Source organism: Macaca mulatta, chromosome 14, assembly GCF_049350105.2.
Source record: "Macaca mulatta isolate MMU2019108-1 chromosome 14, T2T-MMU8v2.0, whole genome shotgun sequence".
NCBI lineage: Eukaryota > Metazoa > Chordata > Mammalia > Primates > Cercopithecidae > Macaca > Macaca mulatta.
Window position 1 is genome coordinate 106,852,663 of NC_133419.1, and position 20,242 is coordinate 106,872,904.

The 20,242-nt window shown below is 38.7% G+C and overlaps 1 protein-coding gene across 3 annotated transcripts; it reads right to left on the reverse strand.

Moving 5' to 3' along the window:
- Positions 1-5,346: 5,346 nt before the first annotated feature.
- MSANTD4 (Myb/SANT DNA binding domain containing 4 with coiled-coils) lies at positions 5,347-20,098 on the reverse strand. Of its 3 annotated transcripts, none has more exon segments than NM_001194188.2 (3): positions 5,347-7,568; positions 7,909-8,524; positions 18,813-20,074. In NM_001194188.2, coding segments are annotated over 2 exon segments (1,038 nt in total). In that variant the 5' UTR covers positions 8,371-8,524; positions 18,813-20,074; the 3' UTR covers positions 5,347-6,992.
- Positions 20,099-20,242: the final 144 nt, after the last annotated feature.

The window sequence follows — 20,242 nt, forward strand, 5'->3', positions numbered from 1 at the left end:
AAGACCATGTCTCTAAAACTAAAATTAAAAAAAATAAGAAAAAAGAAAATGGTAAGGTGAAGAGTGAAAGTGACATGATCAAAGAAAAATACAGGGAGTATTTGGAGAGCAGCTTGACGAGCATACTTAGTTATGATAGCAGGAGGAAATCTTTAAAGGGTAGGCAAAGGACATTTGTGGACTTTATACTTCTCCTGACTCCTTATAAGAAAAATCAGTAATACCTCCACACCGCTTTCCAGTTTTAAACTGCGTTCTCATATGTTATTATTCTAAACACGGTGAGTGACAGCGCACATATACTAGATGTAATACAGAAAAGAACAGTGAGGCTCAGAGAGACTGACTGCCCCATATCAGTCATCTGAAGTGGATCTGGGGCTGGACCTATGGTCTCCCCTGAGCTTTGCTCATCTTCACTACTTCATGTCCTGTCAATTCTCAGGATGTAAGAAAAGGAGTACTTTGGTGTTGTGGGAAGTCAGGGACCTTGAATAGAGGGACTGGCCGAAGCCACAACAGAAGAACATAAATTATGAAGATTTCATGGACATTTATTAGTTCCCCAAATTAATACATTTATAATTTCTTATGCCTGTCTTTACTGCAATCTCTGAACATAAATTGTGAAGATTTCATGGACATTTATCACTTCCCCAATCAATACTCTTAGAATTTCCTATGCCTGTCTTTAATCTCTTAATCCTGTCATCTTCGTAAGCTGAGGACATATGTCGCCTCAGGACCCTGTGATGTGATGATTGCATTAACTGCACAAATTGTTCATAAAGCATGTGTATTTGAACACCATGAAATCTGGGCACCTTGAAAAAAGAACAAGATAACAGCGATGTTCAGGGAACAAGGGAGATAACCATTAGGTCTGACTGCCTGGGAGCCAGGCAGGACAGAGTCATATTTCTCTTATTGCCAAAAATGTGTAAAATAAATATCGCTAAATTCTTTCCCCAGTAAGGAATGTTAATAATTAACAGCCCTGGGAAAAGAACGCATTCCCAGGGAGAGGCTTCTAAAATGGCCGCTCTGGGAGTATCTGCCTTATGCAGTTGTAGATAAGGAATGAAACACGCCCTCGTCTCCTGCAGTGCCCTGAGGCTTGCTAGGATTAGGAAATTCCAGCCTGGCAAATTCTAGTCAGACCGGTTCTCTGCTCTTGAACCCTGTTTCCTGTTAAGATGTTTATCAATGACAATGCGTGCACAGTGGGACATGAAACTTCATCAGCAATTCTAGTTTTGCCCTGGCCTTGTGACCTTGCCCTGCCCATTTGCCTTGTGATATTTGCCTTTGAAGCATGTGATCTCTGTGACTCACACCCTATTCGTATACCCCCTCCCCATTGAAAATTGCTAATAAAAACTTGCTGGTTTTGTGGCTCAGGGGGCATCATGGAACCTGCCAACATGTGATATCTCCCTCAGACACCCAGCTTTAAAATTTCTCTTTTGTACTCTTTCCCTTTATTTCTCAGACCGGCTGATGCTTAGGGAAAATAGAAAAGAACCTACTTTGAAATATTGGGGGCTGGTTCCCGATACTTCGGGAAAGCTATTCTGGAAGTATAATACAGGGAGGACTGGATAGGAAGAAACTGAGAGGTTGCTGAAATACAGGCTACACATGCCTCCATGCTAAGGACTACATGTGAGATTGAAGGAGGCTGTTCTGAGCCATCAACAGGAGAAAATACAGGACTTGATCAACAACTTGGATAGAATGAAGGCAAAAGACTCAAAGACACATCTAAAATTTCCAAACAACCTGATACAAATGGTGTCCCTGAAGAGAGAAGATAATTCACAGGTATGAGAGAAAAGAGCTAATGAATTTGATTCTGGTGTGCATTGTGTATTTGGAGGAACAAAAATACACAAGGTGAGATGCTTATAACTTATAAATTTACAAGCTTATAAATGCTTGTAAATTTATATTTCAGTTCAAATGTTGGAACTGGAGATTTTAAATTAGAATGGAAATGACATTAAGAGTTGACTGACTATATTTCAGTTTATTTTTCTAAAGATGAACGGGTCACATCAAAGAAACAAATGGTAAATAATAAAGGGTATTGATAAAGTTCTCTGAATGTACAAAAATTCAAATTTTATAATAATTGCCATTTCTTGTTTCTTCTTAGTCTTAATTCAAACAGCACAGTCTGAATGCCTCTATCTACAGTGGTAAATTAATCTGTGATTTCAGCATCCAACTTTCCTATTTTTTAAAAAGAGATATGTTCTTCTCCAGCTGTGTCTGTTATATATAAGCTAGATCCCTTTCAATATGCATTGGGAGATATTTGAAAAATGATACATTTGACAGACAACCCTCATCTGGATTTTAATTAAGGCCCCATGTAAAACGCTGCCTGGCATGTATAAAGAGGATCTACACATGTCAAAAAAAAATACAGGTGGAAACAGGAAACAGGCTGGTAGTTCTCTGAGAGCTTTAGAAATTATAACTTCAGGTCTGATGATAGTGACTTGAAAGCCCTGATAGATTAAAAATTAAATATTTTATAAATTAAATTTACTTTTGGGAAAGTGTAATGCTAAAACAAATGTAGAGCAACACAGTAAAAATCATTTTGGATTCAAAACGAAAATGTTAAGGACAGAGAGGTAGAAAAAGATACCTATTCAAAATAAAATATTCTGGAAGCATTATGATCTGCTTTTATATACAGGATAGAGGTGACAAAGCATGAAGAAGTAGAAAAATGAACAGAGAAGCAGCAAAGTAATATAAAATGGACAAATTAGGCAGAAAATGAAAGAAGTGAAGCAGAAATTCCCTTCAATTACAAAGACTAAAGTGTTTAATTTAGAAGAAAAAGCCTGAGAGAACACTATATATTTCTTTTCTGCAAATTTATGGTCCCTTCCTTCTCCTAAACCAGCCATTTCTACAAAATAGATGGGAAGGTGCTCCTTACAATAAGGATGCCCATATAATTCAAAGTCCTTATCAGGGCACTTTTGTCTAGAACCAGATAGAATATCAGAACCAGGCAAACCAGAGTGAAGATGTGGTAGACTGATTGCAAAAATGGCCACAATTCCTCAGCCCTCCCTGTATCCCATTTTTTTTTTCTTTTTTTTTTTTTTGAGACAGAGTCTCGCTCTGTCGCCCAGGCTGGAGTGCAGTGACGCAATCTTGGCTCACTGCAAGCTCTGCCTCCCAGGTTCATGCCATTCTCCTACCTCAGCCTCCAGAGTAGCTGGGACTACACACACACACCACCACACCCGGCAATTTTTTTTTTTTTTTTTTTTTTGTATTTCTAGTAGAGATGGGGTTTCACCATGTTAACCAGGATGGTCTCCAACTCCTGACCTCATGATCTGCCCACCTCAGCCTCCCAAAGTGCTGGGATTACAGGCGTGAGCCACCGTGCCCAGCCCCTGTATCCCATTTTTACCCAATTTCACAGCTCCTCTTATCAGTAGGTGGATTCCATTTCCCACCCCTTGACTTTGGTCTGGCTCTGTGATTAGTTCTGGCCAATCTGGTGTGGCAGAAGCATAACGAAGTGCTAGTTCCGAGACTTAGCCTTGCCACCTTGAACACCTCTGCTTTCTCTCCTCTACACTTGCCATCTCCATTAGAACAAGCCCAAGCTACCATGGCTATAGGATCAAATACCATAGGGAGAGCTTAGCTCCACCATTTACCACCCCTGCCCTTCTGCTATTTAGCTAACCCCAGAAGTTGAACCTCATAGCCAACCTGTAGCTGACACTGAGAACCCAGCCAAGAGCAAAACCACTCAGTTAAGCTGCGCCTCATTTCCTCTAAAATTTTGAGCAAAATAAATGGTTGGGGTTTCCAGCCATCAAATTTTTGATCAGTTTGTTACACCGCAGTAGCTAACAGATGCACTCACTATGAGTGTGCCTGACACGTCAGAAGTACAGCAACAGTGTTTCCTACTGGAATGAACCAATCCAACCCATCTGCACCTAAAGCAGGATTAAGAAATCCAAAGCTCTTCAACCAAAGCCCTAGAAGATATGCTTCTTTTTAGTTTCTTACTTCCAGGCATTTAAGAGTGCTGTATCCAAAAATAATTATTAGCTATTTTCATGCTTTGCCTAAGAAATTAAAAGCTGACCAGACATGGTGGCTCACACCTGTTATCCCAGAAGTTTGGGAGGCAGAGGCGGGTGAATCACTTGAGGTCAGGAGTTCAAGACCAGCCTGGTCAAAACAGTGAAATCCCATCTCTACAAAAAATACAAAAATTCACCTGGCATGGTGGTGGTGGTGATGCTTGCCTGTAGTTCCAGCTACTCAGGAGGCTGAGCCAGGAGAATTGCTTGAATTTGGGAGGCAGAGGTGCAGTGAGCCAAGACTGCTCCACTGCACTCTAGCCTTGGTGACAAAGTGAAATTCTGTCTCAAAAAATCTTGGATCTCAAATCCAACATTAATACCATCTTTCACTTAGGTAGTATTTTATGGTTTATATATTTAACATATACCATTTTCTTTAAAAAACAAAACAAAACAAAAACAAAAACAAAAATCTATGTAGCACAGGCAGAGTACGTATCATGCCCAGGTTACAGAAGAAACCAAAGTGAAGAGCAAGTTAAATGACTTTTGCAAATAGCAAATGGCAAAGCTACAATACTTATAACTATACCTACAAACTTTCACTACTTTTCCTTAGAGCTCTTATGCTAAAATCTTGGGTCAATATTGGTATGTAATTTTTAAGAAAGATGGTTAATTAAATCAATGAGGCTTTTTGTTGTTGTTGCTGTTATACGAGTGGAAATAACATGATGTATTAGTCTGCTTTCATGCTGCTGATAAAGGTATACCCAAGACTGGGTAATTTATAAAGAAAAAGATTTAATGGACTCACAGTTCCACGCGGCTGGGGTGGCCTCATAACCACGGCAGAAGGTGAAAGGCATGTCTTACATGGAAGCAGGCAAGAGAGAAAATGAGAACCAAGAGAAAGGGGTTTCCTCTCATAAAACCATCAGATCTTGTGAGACTTACTTATTCACTACCATGAGAACAGTATGGGGGAACTGCTCCCATGATTCAATTATCTTCCACTAGGTCCCTCCCACAACACATGGGAATTATGGGAGCTACAATTCAAGACGAGATTTGGGTGGGGACACAGCTAAACCGTATCACATGAGTTAGATCTCAAGGGTTCTTTTGAGGAGCAAATAACGTATGCAGCATACATGGCTCAATGTCCAGCCAAAATGTTAGGCCTCTGTCCTCATTGACCACGATAGGGCTCTCTTCTAAGCTTGATAACCTCTACCCTTAGAGCCCTAAGTATCATTTGCAATTACAAATTCTCAGATGGTATAGGCAAATTTATTTCTACGGTAGAAGCATTTATTTCAGATATAGAAAAATAACACTATTTCAAAGTCAGAGTAAGTAAACAGAAGTATATTTTTTCCTTGCATACCCATCCTCAAATGTCAACATACAGTTTCCAGCCATTCTTACAAGGAACAAATGCAGAAGCAAGGTAGTAACTGTCAACAGAAGAGCTGTGTTAAAGCTACGTATCAACCTTGAAAATCAGAAAACACAAAGTGATCTAGTGCAGAGATTCTCAACTTTAGTGTGCATCAGAATCACTTGGATTGTGGAAAACGCACCTTCAGAGAGCTGAAGGAAAATCATCAGGTCAAGCAAGCCCTTGGTCTCAGAATAAATATCCAAGAGACTAAAGATACATACTTTGTTCCTCAGGGAAGGGGGAAGGACAGAATACACTACAATATAAAAGATCAGCCATTTACTCTGTGTGACTTCTCTGGGCTTCAGATTCAGGAATAACGACAGATACAACTCTCAAGAATTGTTCTACATACTGGGTTAGATAGTGTAATAAGTGCTTCTCCAATCCATAATACATAGCTACTATCATTACTTCAACATCATCATAATTATTTGATACAGAGTACATCTTCCCCCACCCGCCGCCCACTCCCAAATGGCTGCTATTACTTATTTTAAAAGTCAAACAATCAGTTATTGGGTTCAAGCTCATGGACTACAAATACCATTTTTATACTGGTATCATTTTTACTAGCTTCAACTATTCACTTATAAGATCTCAGTACATTACTGAAATGACAATTTTCGTACCCTAACTAAGACAATGACTGAAAGAAAAGGAACTAAAGCTTTAAAATTGTGTCTTGCTTCTAAAGGATTAATAGTGAGATAAAGAATTCTTTTCAGAGTGACCCACTTTAGATAATCTCTGATGTTCCCTGTATTGTTTTCTGAATCTGAGAAGGCTATTTATAGATGGAAACATGGGAATAAAATACCTATAATCTTTATCACTTCCTATATTCAATATACTACACAGTAACATTTCATAGTTAAAGTTTTTGGCCATTTAAGTACCTACCCACATAAATATCTGAGGTTTTAATATTCTAAAACTATAAAACATAGCTATAGAGGTACACAGGCTAGGACAGGGTTTCTCAACCTCAGGACTAATGATATTTTGGGTCGGAAAATTCTTTACTGAGTGTGTGTGGGGGTTGAGGAGGTATGCACTGCACAGTAGCAACCTTCTCCCCACCCCAGTTTTGACAACCAAACATGTCTCCGGACATCACCAAATTGGTCTTCTGAAGGCCAAAATCTACCCCAATTGAGAACTTCTGGGCTAGAATTTTATATAGACATAATTGTAAACTCTGGGTACACAGACAATACAAGACTCTATGTAATATTATAAGGTAAAGAATCCAGCACAGTACATTTCTGCTATACTGTTTAGGCTAGGGCACAGTTTTTATATACTACTTAGGCATACAGTTATCTACATATAACTTTTTCCTACTGAACACTGATATTAGACGAGAAAAGAAACCACAGCTAATCCAGCAACCATCATTATATCACCTGATATGAGAAAAATCTACAATTTTCAAACATTTGCTAAATGGAAGCCTGGAAAAATCACTGCAAGTGTCCTTCTTTCTGAATTCGAAGTCTGTCTTTCTCTACTTGTAAGCGTTCCTTTTCAATCTGCAGTTTCTCAGATTCAAATTTCAAAAACTGCAGTCTATCCTTTTCTAGTTGCAAGCGTTCTCGCTCAAGTTTTAACTTCTCTGTTTCTATGTCCTGTGGTTGAAGCATGGATTTTTCTCCTTGACCAAGTTCATTTTCCAAGGATGGTTTCTCTGAATTGACTATCTGTAACCTCAACTTCTCTCTTTCAATCTGCAGCCGCTCCTTCTCCAGCTGAAGTCGCTCATGCTCCATGTCTAAATGCCGCAGCCTCTCTTTCTCAATTTGTAGGCGTTCCTTTTCTACCTGCAGTCTTTCAGCCTCAATATCCAGTCGTCGTTTTTCTAACTCTAGTTTCTGTTTCTCAATATTTACAAGCAAATGAGGCTCATCATATGCAGATCTAGATGGTGTTGAGTTAAGGGTAAAAAACTCATCGATGTGGGGGAAATCGGGAAGTTCATTTTCTCTCCTGGAATCTGGTATGACGGATGACAACATTTCTTCCTCCTCCTCAATTTCAAACTAAGAGCAAAGAGAAAAGCAATTTTCAGTATTGACTGCTACTTTGTGGCAATTTGTCTAAATATTTCTTAAAAGCTTTCTGCATTGTTTGGGGAAAATAATTTGAATTTTGAATACCATTTACACTGAATTACTTGATGTTTGTAATACACATAACTTAGGTAATCATATTTGGGTGGGAAGAAAAGTATTAATGATGTAAAGAGAAAAGCAGAATGACTTGTTATGTACTATTTTTAAATTAGCTTGAAAATCTGGGAAGGACTTAACAGTTCCTGAACAATAATCTCCCACATCAGAATTGAAGAGATTAAAAGAGGGTACAGAGGCTAATACTTACTTCAGGACTCTGCGGATCCCTTTCTTCCTCTTCCACCTTGACCTCGGTTAAGGATCCACCTGCATCCCTGAAATCTGCCACATTTTGCCAGTCAAAATTTGCATCATTTCGGAATCCAATCTTTTCATCTATCTCTTCAGTGAGAGAGTCATCTAAATCAGAGGAGGGAAGGGGAAATCCCGAACCGACCAGCTTAATGTTGGCCTTCATCCTCTTTCTCTTCATAAGTGCTCGCCAGTCAAGGTACCTTCTTTTCACCTCTGTCCCTGTCCTCTGTTCTCCTTCTCCTACAGCATTCACACACTGTGCAATCTCTTCCCAAGCCATTCGCTTCATCACGTTAATTGTTGTATTGAGCTGTTTGGAAAAAATGACTTCTTTCCTTTTTGTAATTTCTTTCAAAAGGGTCTGAGTTTCTTGAACACTAAAATTGCTTTTCCTTTTTCTTTTCAACTGCTTCATTTTTAACTTCAATGCAGTTTTTATAATAAGAGAAGATGTGAAAACAATTTGAGGAATGCTGCAAAGCACAAAAACCAAGGATAATTCTTTGCTGGCACTTAATTCAAATCATTGTCTTTCATTCATCTAGGGGCAGAGGCAGTCTGGATAACTCCTAAAAGGAAAAAAGTACAAGCAATCAATCAATCTGCAACTTCTACAACATACTTCAAACTAATGAACTATATAATTTTTAAGAGAAACAAAAAACAACCCTCTAAATACAGCTTAAAATTGTGTACTTTATCTTTGCCAGTACCAACATAGTCCAAATTGCCACCTTCTCCCCACTGGAGTGCTGCAAAGGTTCCTAACCAGTTGCCAGTATTCACTCCTGACTCCCCTCCTACTGCTTCAGCTCCTTCTCCCACAAATTCTCCCTCTCTCCTCCAATTGCACTGGCCATCTTTCAACCACCTATTCCTGTCAAGCTCTTTCTTGGTTCAGGGCCTTTGTCCACACTGTTCCTACTGCCTGGAAAATGGATTGCTCCCTTCTTGGTCTACTTAATTCGTCCTCATCCTTTAGCTTGCAGATTAAGTATTCATTTCTCAGGGAAGCCTTTCCTGACAAATCAAATTACTTCAGCATAAAATTTGCAGTACTTTTCCTAGACTGAATTTTATACTTGTGCTAACATACAGCTCAGAGTCTGTCCCTTTTCCCAGTTCACTGCAAAGTTTCACAAGGGCAGGGATGTTTCCACTGGCCATCACCTCCCCAGAGACTAGCAGAGATTCTGGCACATGGCAAGCACACCATGAATATGTTTTGAATGAATGAAAGAGTCAATTTGCCAAAATAATCATTAGCTCAAGATATCTAAAAGAAAAAGTACACTTTGCAGAATAATTTTAGAGGAAATTGAAAGGCTGAGCTGCAAAATCAATAAAACTCAGAAACCAATTTGAGACAATGTAATCTGATCAAATAAATGCCAACTACCTACATTTTACTACTTCACAAATTCAAACTCATTTTAAGGTTAATAAACCAACATAGAAACCCTAAATTCAGAATATAATTTACTGAAACAATGAAAGTATTGTAAGAATATGACAAAATTAAAGGGGTAACCAAAAAATGGCAAGGATTTTACCCAGCCATCCCACCTAATTAATCATGTAAGTAAAAAATCACCAAAAAAGATCAACAAAAGAAAATGATCGCCCAAAAATAAAAAGGAAAAAATCACCAAAAAATTTTTTTAGATTCCTAAACCTTTCAATGACTGGTGCACATTGCATGATTTGCCCTTGTAATTCCGTTCCTCACCCCATCCTCCCCTCCCTTAAACCACCTAAACAAAAGCCCCTGACGTCAAACAAAACCAGGCCTGGACTATATTTTTGTTTCTAATTAAGGCTCTTAATTATGTGCCTTTCTTTGGAGAATTTCTCAGCAGTACTTTGTACTTTTCTGGGCCACTTTAATTGTAGAGTTGAAGATCACAATATAGGAAAGTATCTATACTTGGAGTCTCTATTAAATAAATTTTAAAATATCCATGTGGCAATATCTGTATACAGATTTTGAGTGGAAAAGATCTTCTCTTGTAAGCGCTTCTTCTAGAAACGAGACCGTGTTTCTCCAATTTCCAGACTCTCAGGTTGTCAGACTGTCAAAGAAGGTATACCTGAAACTTGTCAGACGTGTAAACTTTTTTAGGCTCCTCTCCAGACCGGGAACTCTGGAAGTGGGAACTAGCAATCTGTGTTTCAATAAACCCTCCAGATAACTCTAACTCAAAGATAACTCTTTGAAACCCTCTGTGCTACCCACACTAGTAGAACAGATGCTTCACATGCCTGACTCTCTTACCTACCTTGAATTCAGGCCTTACATAAATGCATATGGTGGAATCTAAAGCATATCCACAATCCTCACCGCAATGGGTTGGGGAAGTGTAGTTTTTTGTGCTAGCTAGCCTTTGCATTGCTGGAAAGCATACTAGGAGGCTGGAACAGATGCTGAGTGAGTCAGGGACTCGATTTTCTCATAGCGACAGAAAATGAGGTCATCTACCAAAAAGGTCCCAGTGTCTCACACAGTATAGTACATATTGCTTTATTAATATTGATTTAACTGAGGAGAAGTGGGATAGATGTCAAAAAAGCATTTTTACTTGGAAAAGAGATTTTAAAAGATGTAAGGGGAAACAGGGCTCAGAAAGAGTAAAGGGTACCTTACACAGACCATGCTGTCTGACTTCAAATTCACTCACTGATAACTGCTACAGAGCTGACTTTTCCTCCCTTATAAAATGTGAAATGGGATGACATTACCAAGATTCCTTCCAGCCCTATCACTGTTTGACCTTAAACTTTTCCTGTCAATATGAAAAAAAGTATCAAAATATCCATGAAGTTCCAAGTCCTGTCATTTAAATCCCACCATGTCATTATATGGGAGATACCAGCCTTTCTATTTATAAAACAAGACCCAGAGAGGTTAATTTGCCCTCAACACAGCTAGTTAAATGGCAAGACTTATTACAACCAGGTTCCCTCATGTCACGTCTATTTCGACTTTATTAGCAGCTTGTGGTAGCTAAGCCTTAAAAATGTGTTGCTGGCCAGGTGCAGTGGCTCATGCCTGTAATACTAGCACTTTGGGAGGCCGAGGCGGGCGGACTGCCTGAGCTCTCAGAAGTTCAAGACCAGCCTGGGCAACATGGTGAAACCCCGTCTCTACTAAATATACAAAAAATTAGCTGGGCATTGTGGTGCACACCTATAATCCCAGCTACTCGGGAGGCTGAGGCACGAGAATCACTTGAACCCAGGAGGCAGAGGCTGCAGTGAGCCGAGATCGTGCCACTGCACTCCAGCCTGGGCGAAAGAGCAAGACTTTGTCTCAAAAAACAACAACAAAGTGTTGTAAGGTAAGTTTTGAGATGTCATTTAGTAAAAGATTTTCAAAAGGAGATTCTTATCTATGTGGAAGGTCCAGATAAAATTCTTTATATTGGCAGAAAAGTTCCTCAAAGCTTCAATCGGTTATATTTCCTCTACCTCCTGTTAAAGTAAATTAGAACAGAGACCTGGCCTGAAGAATCCCTGAGCAGACAAAACCAGTTAGGCCTCATAAGTGACTTTAATTTTGCTTGATTTGCAAACATATGCAACACTTAACTTGGGCTACGTTTTTGGTAAATTCCTATATTTTTTTAAAAAAGAAACTTAAGACTAAGCAATCAGAAACCATCAACTAACTTATGTAACTAGGGGCCTTCCAGCAGGATAGATCAAATTAGACAACCTTATAACTGTAACCAATCAACTATTTTCTTTGCTTTACTTCTGTCAGTCCTATAAAGATTTCCTGCCTTGCATTTCCACTGCAGAGCTCCCAGACCACTTCTGGTTTGGAGCTGCCTGATTCAAGAATCACTATTTGCTCAAATAAACTTGTTAAAAGTTGTCATGTCTCAGTTTACCTTTTAATACCTGGTTTCTTTTCTCTTCCTCTGTCTGCCAATTTAAACTTTCCATTAGTGTGAAAAATAGTTCTACTGTAATTCACAATACAAACAGCATCTTCTACTGAAGCAAAAATATAGCAATTAAGCACGGCTAAATTGAATAAGAAAACGCACATCTTTTCTATCATCTTTTCTCTTTTAGACTGAAAAGTGGATGCTAATACCTCATTTTTAAACTTTAATAACAACATATTTCTTATCATCATTGCATTAAACCTTTATGCATTTTTCTTTTTCAAGCTCTCGGTATTCTTTGTTCAGCTGACTTTGTACGTGTCTAGTAATATCACCAAAAATATGCCCATCACCACATTTTTGTTTCCAATCACTCATGCGGAATAACCATCTCCTGAACTGCCACTTGCTGCTGAAATAGAGGTCAGAGAACTAAAAATTCAAAACAGCTGAAACGAACTCTCAAGAAATCGCTGTCAATTTCATATACCCATATAAAATGGCAAAGTATGCAAAAACAAAAAAAAGAAGACTGCAAGCCAACTATTTCTAAAGTAGACTTACAGACTTTCAAAATTTCTCAAGAGAATTTTAATGATAAAATTGAAATCCACAAAACTGGAATGTATAATCAACAGCAGCACTCTTGATACTGCCCTAGAGACATACTCCCCTTACAGTCAAATGTAAACCTTTTATCCTCTAGAATATAAGCAAATAATATAAGCAAAGGTTATCTATAAATGGACACATCAAAAGAGGTAGTGTGTGTAGTAGTTATGAGCACAGATTCTGGAGTCAGACCACCCGGGTTAGAGTCCTGGCTCTGGCAATTCCTCGCTGTGTGGCCTCAGTTACTTAACTTCCCTATGCGTAATTTTATTTGTAAAATGACAATAACATTACTTCATAGAAATACTATAAGGATTAAAGGACTTAGTCAAATAAAGAGAACAGTTCCTGGTGCACATTAAGCACTATTACGTATTTGCCACATCAAAGGCAAAACATTTAAATAACTTTGACAAAAGGAAACAGAAAGGTCACAATAATATTGTAATTGTTCTAGTTCCTAAGTTGAGGGATAGGTCCATGGGTCTTTATTATTATGCTTCATAACATATACACTTACATTAGGAGTGTGGTGGAGCCTACCGATGAGAGCTTTCAAGAATCAACCGGGGACATCACTTTCCGCCTCCACATTCAGCCATGTCATGTTAGGAGCTAAAAATTGGCCAAGACAGCACTTACTAATACTACAGAATTGTCAAATTAGAACTTTTTTCTTGAGTGGGCAGGGAGCTCTTCATTAGAACACTCCAGCTATATTATTTTTGCGTGTATCAAATACTATCTAATAAATAAAAGAAAGTGAAATGTTTTAACATCTGATCCCAAGTCAAATTAGAACTTTTTTTTTGAGTGGGCAGGGAGCTTTTCATTAGAACACTCCAGCTATATTATTTTTGCGTGTATCAAATACTATCTAATAAATAAAAGAAAGTGAAATGTTTTAACATCTGATCCCAAGGCAATTTAGTGAACACTGTAGAATGCTTATACTTTTATTTTTAGAGATAGGGTCTCACTCTGTTCCCCAGACTGGAGTACAGTGGCTCAATCATAATTCACTGTATCCTCAAACTCCTGAGACCCAGTGATCTTCCCGCCTCAGCTTCCTGAGTAGCAAGGCAGGTGCACCACCATGTACAACTAATTTTTAAAATTTTTATATAGACAAGGTCTTGCTATGTTGTCCAGGCTGGTCTTGAACTCTTTGACTCAGGTGATCCTCCTGCCTTAGCCTCCTAAAGTGCTAGGATTACAGGTGTGAGCCACCATGCTCAGCCTAGAACGCTTATAATTTTAGAAGATCACATTTAATTAATACTCTGGCCTAACATTCCTATGTAATTCAAATTATCCAATAGGGTGGGCAAGCATTTAGCTTTCCTCTAGAGGTGACGGAAAATGTTCATGAGGTACCATGTTTATAAGCCACAATATAAAAAACTGAAGCAAACTGATTTATACACATCATTAAACCAGCCCCAATATGCTGCTTCTTAGTAGCCTATGTTGCAGGACAAGTGAAAGAATTATTGGTCAAAACGTGGCTGTTTCCTTCTACAATTTGCCCCACCTCTAAGGACCTAGGAGATAGTAGCCCATCTGCTCTAAAAACAGTATCTTCAATACCTGGCACTGTGCATAACAAATAGGAGGAGGTAAAAATATGAACCCAAAACAAGAAAATGATAAAGGGATGGGAAAGGGTATAGAAAGAGAAACAGAAACTAATTCAAGGAAAGTAAGCCAGGAAAACTGAAATTTCCGTAGGCACACAAAACATATGCTTGTAAGAAAACAGAAGCAAGTCAACATAGGCAAGAAGCAGTTAGCTTGTAAGTGAAGAACAGATGTCCACCCTGTAACTACACTAAAGAAGGAAACAGTTAACAGGTTATTCAAAATTCTGAAGAAAAATCTTTAGTTAACAGGCTGTACTGCTAGTCAGGCATATTGACCAACCGTAAAAAGGTTATCAAGGACATTAAAAAAAATAACAGCACATTTGATGTCCTCAAAAACAGAACAGAGAGCCAAAGATAAATTCCACCAAATCAAATGCCTACATGTGATAAAGATACAAACTACACAGAATGTTTCAGGGCATTTACATAGCCTTTTGAGTCATTTAAAAATCACTATCACATTTTTAAGGTAAAAGCATGGTAAAAATAGAAATGTTTATCAAAAGGGGACTGAATGAATCAACCATTAAGTCACATAATGGAATATATGCAATAAATGTCATATTAGAGTATGGATGTCTTAGCCCATAAACCCCATGTAGATGCTATAGTTGACACAAGCCAACAAAATTGGCAAAAGAAATGCATCTGTCTGTGTGTGTACATACATGTTCACAGATCAACTTAGGAACATTCGCAGACACAGAACATCCTATGCTCTACAACAGGTTCATTAACTCTGTCTACCACCAATCTGGGGATCATGTGCACGGTCATTTCTGTCTCAGCCATATGGCTGTTTCTTAGCCCACAGCACATTTATTTTATTTTACTTTGAGGTCGTCAACATTATATTAAAAATCTACTTATGAGAAATTTTTATTATAGAGAACTATATTATTTAAAGTCCCATTTTTTTTTTTTTTTTTTTTTTTGAGACAGAGTCTCGCTCTGTCGCCCAGGCTGGAGTGCAGTGGCCAGATCTCAGCTCACTGCAAGCTCCGCCTCCCGGGTTTACACCATTCTCCTGCCTCAGCCTCCGAGTAGTAGCTGGGATTACAGGCGCCAGCCACCTCGCCCGGCTAGTTTTTTGTATTTTTTAGTAGAGACGGGGTTTCACTGTGTTAGCCAGGATGGTCTCGATCTCCTGACCTTGTGATCCACCCGTCTCGGCCTCCCAAAGTGCTGGGATTACAGGCTTGAGCCACCGCGCCCGGCCTAAAGTCCCATATTTTTTTAAAACAGCAAAATATACACACAAAAAATCTAAGTAAGAATGTAAATTCACAATGAAGTGAAAAATTTCTACCACCAATGTAACTACTATCAGCAATTTCTTGAAATTCGTTCCAGAAAAATCATGTTTATAATAGCATGTAAACATTTATGGACAAATTATATTTATTACATGAATATATACTAATTCCATCACATATGTTAAAAAGCTGTATCTGTTGAAAATGTTAAGCGATAAAAAAAATTAAAAGAGAATTTATTGAAAAGAGAGAAATGACCTGCATATGAATGATTCTAAAGGACAAATGAAGAGCCAAAGTTGGAATCCACAGTGAAAAATAATAAGAAACGAAGAAAAATTATACAATTGAAAAAAATTATTTAGATGTTGCTAGAGCTGTGTCTCTCAAACTATACCATGTATATGAATCACCTGGGAACTCTGTTAAAATGCAGATTTTGATTCAGGTCTGCAGTGGGGCCTGGGAGTCTACATTTTTGACAAATGATGTCCTCAGACCGCATCTTGAGTAGCAACAGCCTAGGCTGGAGCGGCACTGTTCAGTAAAAATACAATGTAATCTACACATGTGATTTAAAATTTTCTATGATCCCAGTTAAGTAAATATGAAATGAAATGGTGATTAATATTAACAGCTTTTATTTCACTCCATATGCTGTATAGTCAATATATTATTTCAATATGCAATAATATAAAAATTATCAATGAGAAATTTTCCATTGTTTTCTTTTGCTGTCATTAGAATACAATGTGTACTTTACAGTTACATCTCCTTTTGTATTAGCCACACTTCAAGAACTCAATAGAACACGTATTCAGTAGCTAATCTACTGAAAAGTGTAGGTCTATAGCACATCAAAATAACCTAAAGAGCTTTTAAAAATACCTATAACCAGTTTCCATCTCCGACCAATTAAAACAATCTTTGGAATAGGGCCAAGAATTCAGAGTTTAAAAGCTCTCCAAGTGCTTCTCATTTGCAGCCGGGATTGAGAACCACCCAACTACAGAATCAATGTTAAGAGTTTACTTGCTCCAATATGTACAGAAAGGCAAGACAGAGAGCAAATGGTGTAGCTGCTAAGAAATTTCCTTTCAGAGATTATTAAGAAAAGACCTCATCTGCCACAAAAGACTTATAATACAGACGAAGCTGGTTTATTTATGAAAAAATATGCCTAAGAGAATGTTATGTCAAATGCAAGAAGAATATGCTAGTTGTAAGGACCAATTCACACTTCTATTTGTTGGAAACACATCAAAGGAATGAATACAAGCTTAGGTGATTTAGACTTAAGAAGAAAAGGATGGCTGTCTTGAGAACCAAATTTTCTTCTAAGTAGAATGTCTTTAGACACCTATCCATAACTTCATTAGGAAAAAGTATGACTGAATTAGGAGTATAAATCAGGAACATGCATTATTAGATGAAACAATTAGGATACTATCTCATTCAACAGATATATACTGAGTGTTTAAAACTTTTCAAGGCTTTCCATTGCACTTAAGAGGTAAGTTTACTCCCCTTGCTCTTCCTCTCTTCCTATTGTAAACCCTATCTGAACCCTACCTTTACACTTTCCTATCTACCTTTTCTGGTCTTATCCATCACCTCCAATACTGACTCCCAACCTACTTTCCCAATCCACCTTCCCCATCAAACGTATACTCACAAGTAGGTGGCACACAAACATAATACCGGTCATTTTGAAATCCCTCTAAATTCTACATCAGTGCAGTCCAATAGAAATATAAGAGCCCTACATGTAATTTTAAATCCCCAAGTAGCCACATTAAAGCAGTAAAAAGAAACAGGTAAAACTGAGTATTTTATTTAACCAAATATATCCAAAATGTTATTTTGAAACGTAATCAATATAAACAATTATTGAGATATTTTACATTCAGTAATGTAAGGCTACTGGCTACCATACTGGACAGCACAGCTCAAGCCATCATGGTCCCTGACCTTGGACTATCACACATATATTTCCCCAGGTCATCTTCCCAAATTCCATGGTGCCTGCCTTTTCGTCAGGCCAATGCCTACTTATCCTTCAGCACTCGGTTTAAATGTCTTCTGTTCCAGGATCTCTTCACTGTTCCCATTCATCTAAGTCTGATGTCCTCCCTATGTGCTTCCACTATCAGCTTTATTACACCACTGATTTACATTAGGAACAATAAGGGATCAGATATGAATATATTATTCCTGCTATCAAATAATTTACAACTTAGTAAAACCTGTAAAATATAGATGCATAAAAAGTACATAAACAAATTGTAATGAAGTCTGTAACCTGAAGGTTGTAAATAGACTACCTAAGGTTGTATGCCAATTCCACCACTTAACTAGCTCTGTGATCTCCAGCAAATTACTTAACCTCTTAAACTTGTTTCTTCATCTATAAATGGGAAAAATAATAGACTAATACTAGTGATGCTTTGAAGATTAAAAGAGATAATCCGATTAAGAAGCTTATGATGCCTACGATATAGTAAGCCCACAAATGTCAGCTATTATCCATTGCCCAGTACAGTATCTGAACGTAATTAACAAATATTTCTTCACTGGATGAATAATGCAAATATACAAAAACTACAATAAAGAAATACTAACAAAATACTCTGGATATTCATAAGAAAGACAAATCTTTGACGGGATCAAGGAAGGTTTTGAGTCGGAATCAGCACTTGATTTGGGTCTTATAAAACAGACTAATGAAGGATAGAAATAAAAGAAAGAAGTATCAGGAATTAAAACGAGAAAATTAGGATGGTGCGAGAGAGAAATCGTACTAAGCAAATTCTGGCTTAGTAAGACCTATTCTTTGCTAAAAAATGAACTGAAAGAGACAAATATACCTGTGAAATTTTTTTTGAAATTCAAGCAGGCTACCATTAATATGGAACAACTGTCACTGTAGTAACATATAAATATATAACCAATATAAGTATATAATAAAAACGACTGAAGTTGTCAAGAGAATCCAAATTTATGCAGATATCCACCATAAGATTTTGCTCTTAGAATCTGAGATCAATTTAGAAATTGCATTGTTGTAAATGTATTGGTACACGGTAGAAATAGCAGTCCTTTTGAAGTACCACTGAGTCAATATATTTTTAAAATTTGGCAGCAGCTGTTGCTATTGGCAGGGCCTATTTTTTACCAACAGTTCCTAACTCCATACCTCTAACTTACAAAGTGGTATCCTGTTGTCCCTAACTGACCTATTCTGAACTGATGAACTATTTCATTTAATAAAATGGGCTTTAATACCTTTTTAACCTGACTGAAATTGATATTGGGATGCACCTTAGATATCCAGTTTTGGCTTAATTGTGTGAAAATCTTCTTCTAAAACCTTGATATTTTCTGATTAAGTGCAAGAAAGTGCCAGCACTGATGCATCTGGAGTTGCTGAAGTTCTCTAGATATGCTTACCTGGATAAAAGCCATTTCTAGAAATGTTTGTCTTTCTGTCCTCTCCTTTATATGTTGGTATCCAAGTAACAGAAGCTTGGGGTTTCTACCATCCATTCATTCCCCAGTAATTTCCTCAAAAAATACTTATTGAGCTCCTACTGCGTGGCAGGCACTATTTTTGGTGCTGGGGATATAACACCTCAAAAAATGTGAAAATATGTCATTTTAGATGTCAAACACTATCCCTTTTGTATTGGCTGTCATCACTCTCATAGCAGAAAGGATTCAACAGCTGCAGTCTCTAAAACTTACAAACCTTCCATGCCCAATCACAGAGAACAGCCATTTTCTAAAATCCCATTTCACAATCGTTCTTTACTGGTTGGAAATAGGAATGAGATGTAAGTTCACTTAACCCGTAATCTTTGTGAAGATGACGCACCGCCAATGGCGTAATATAACCAGGCAACTTTTTACAAGCACTAAAACTTGAGAACGAAGTTCCTAGATACTTCATGATAAGACAGAATTAAGAAGTCTGAGGAAAACCAGACGGTAAGTTACGGATCAAAAAAAATTGAGGGTAAATTAGCTAAGCAGTTCAAGAAGAAAAGCATCACAAATCTACATATCAACCCTACCCCAATTCTCTTTAAAGTGTGACTTTCCCCTATATTCTTATAGGGGATTCACTCCCCTGCCAAAAACGATGTTCTTCTCTAAAACTCGTGGTAGGTACATAACAAGTTTACTCCAGGGTCGACGGTTATCAAAGTATCTTTCACCTCCCTCCCGCTGCCTCCTTTGGGACTGTCCAAAAACAGCCTCTGGGAAGAATCGAGTTAGACTGGGCTCCCGGAAAGCCACCCAGGGGAGCAGGGGCGCGCACCTGCCTCGGCCACAACGATGCGGTTGCTGCTGGTAGGAGTCCGGGTAGGAGTCGGGGCAACCTGGAAGATTTCCTCTCTGGATATTAAATGAGAGTCCCGACTGAGTGCCCAGAAACTTCTGTAATCTTGTTTCCGTGGCCTGGGCCCTCCCTAGCCTCCCCGGTCAGGCGACAGACGCGCGTGGCACTGCTCCCGAGCGTGCAGTCCCGCTACGCCGCAGCCCTCGGACCAAACCCGGCAGCAAGCGTTGCGGCCACTTGCCGCTGACCCCTCCGGGCCCCTCCCCACTGCTAGGGCACCCACTGGTCACGGAGCCACCGCTTCCCTGGCCCCCTCCTCAGGCACAGATCCGCTCACCTGCGACCCCGGCGGCACCTCCCCACCGTCGCCCCAAGGGGGGGTTGGAAAAAAGATGCTTCATTGATACCCCGCCCACTGACTGCGCCCGCCCATCTCCTACCACCCATTGGCTGATGTGGCTGCCGCTCATTTGGTAAGGCTCATCCATTGGCTAGAAGGATGTTGCCATTCTGGCTGAGAGCCCGCCCCAGGCCTGGC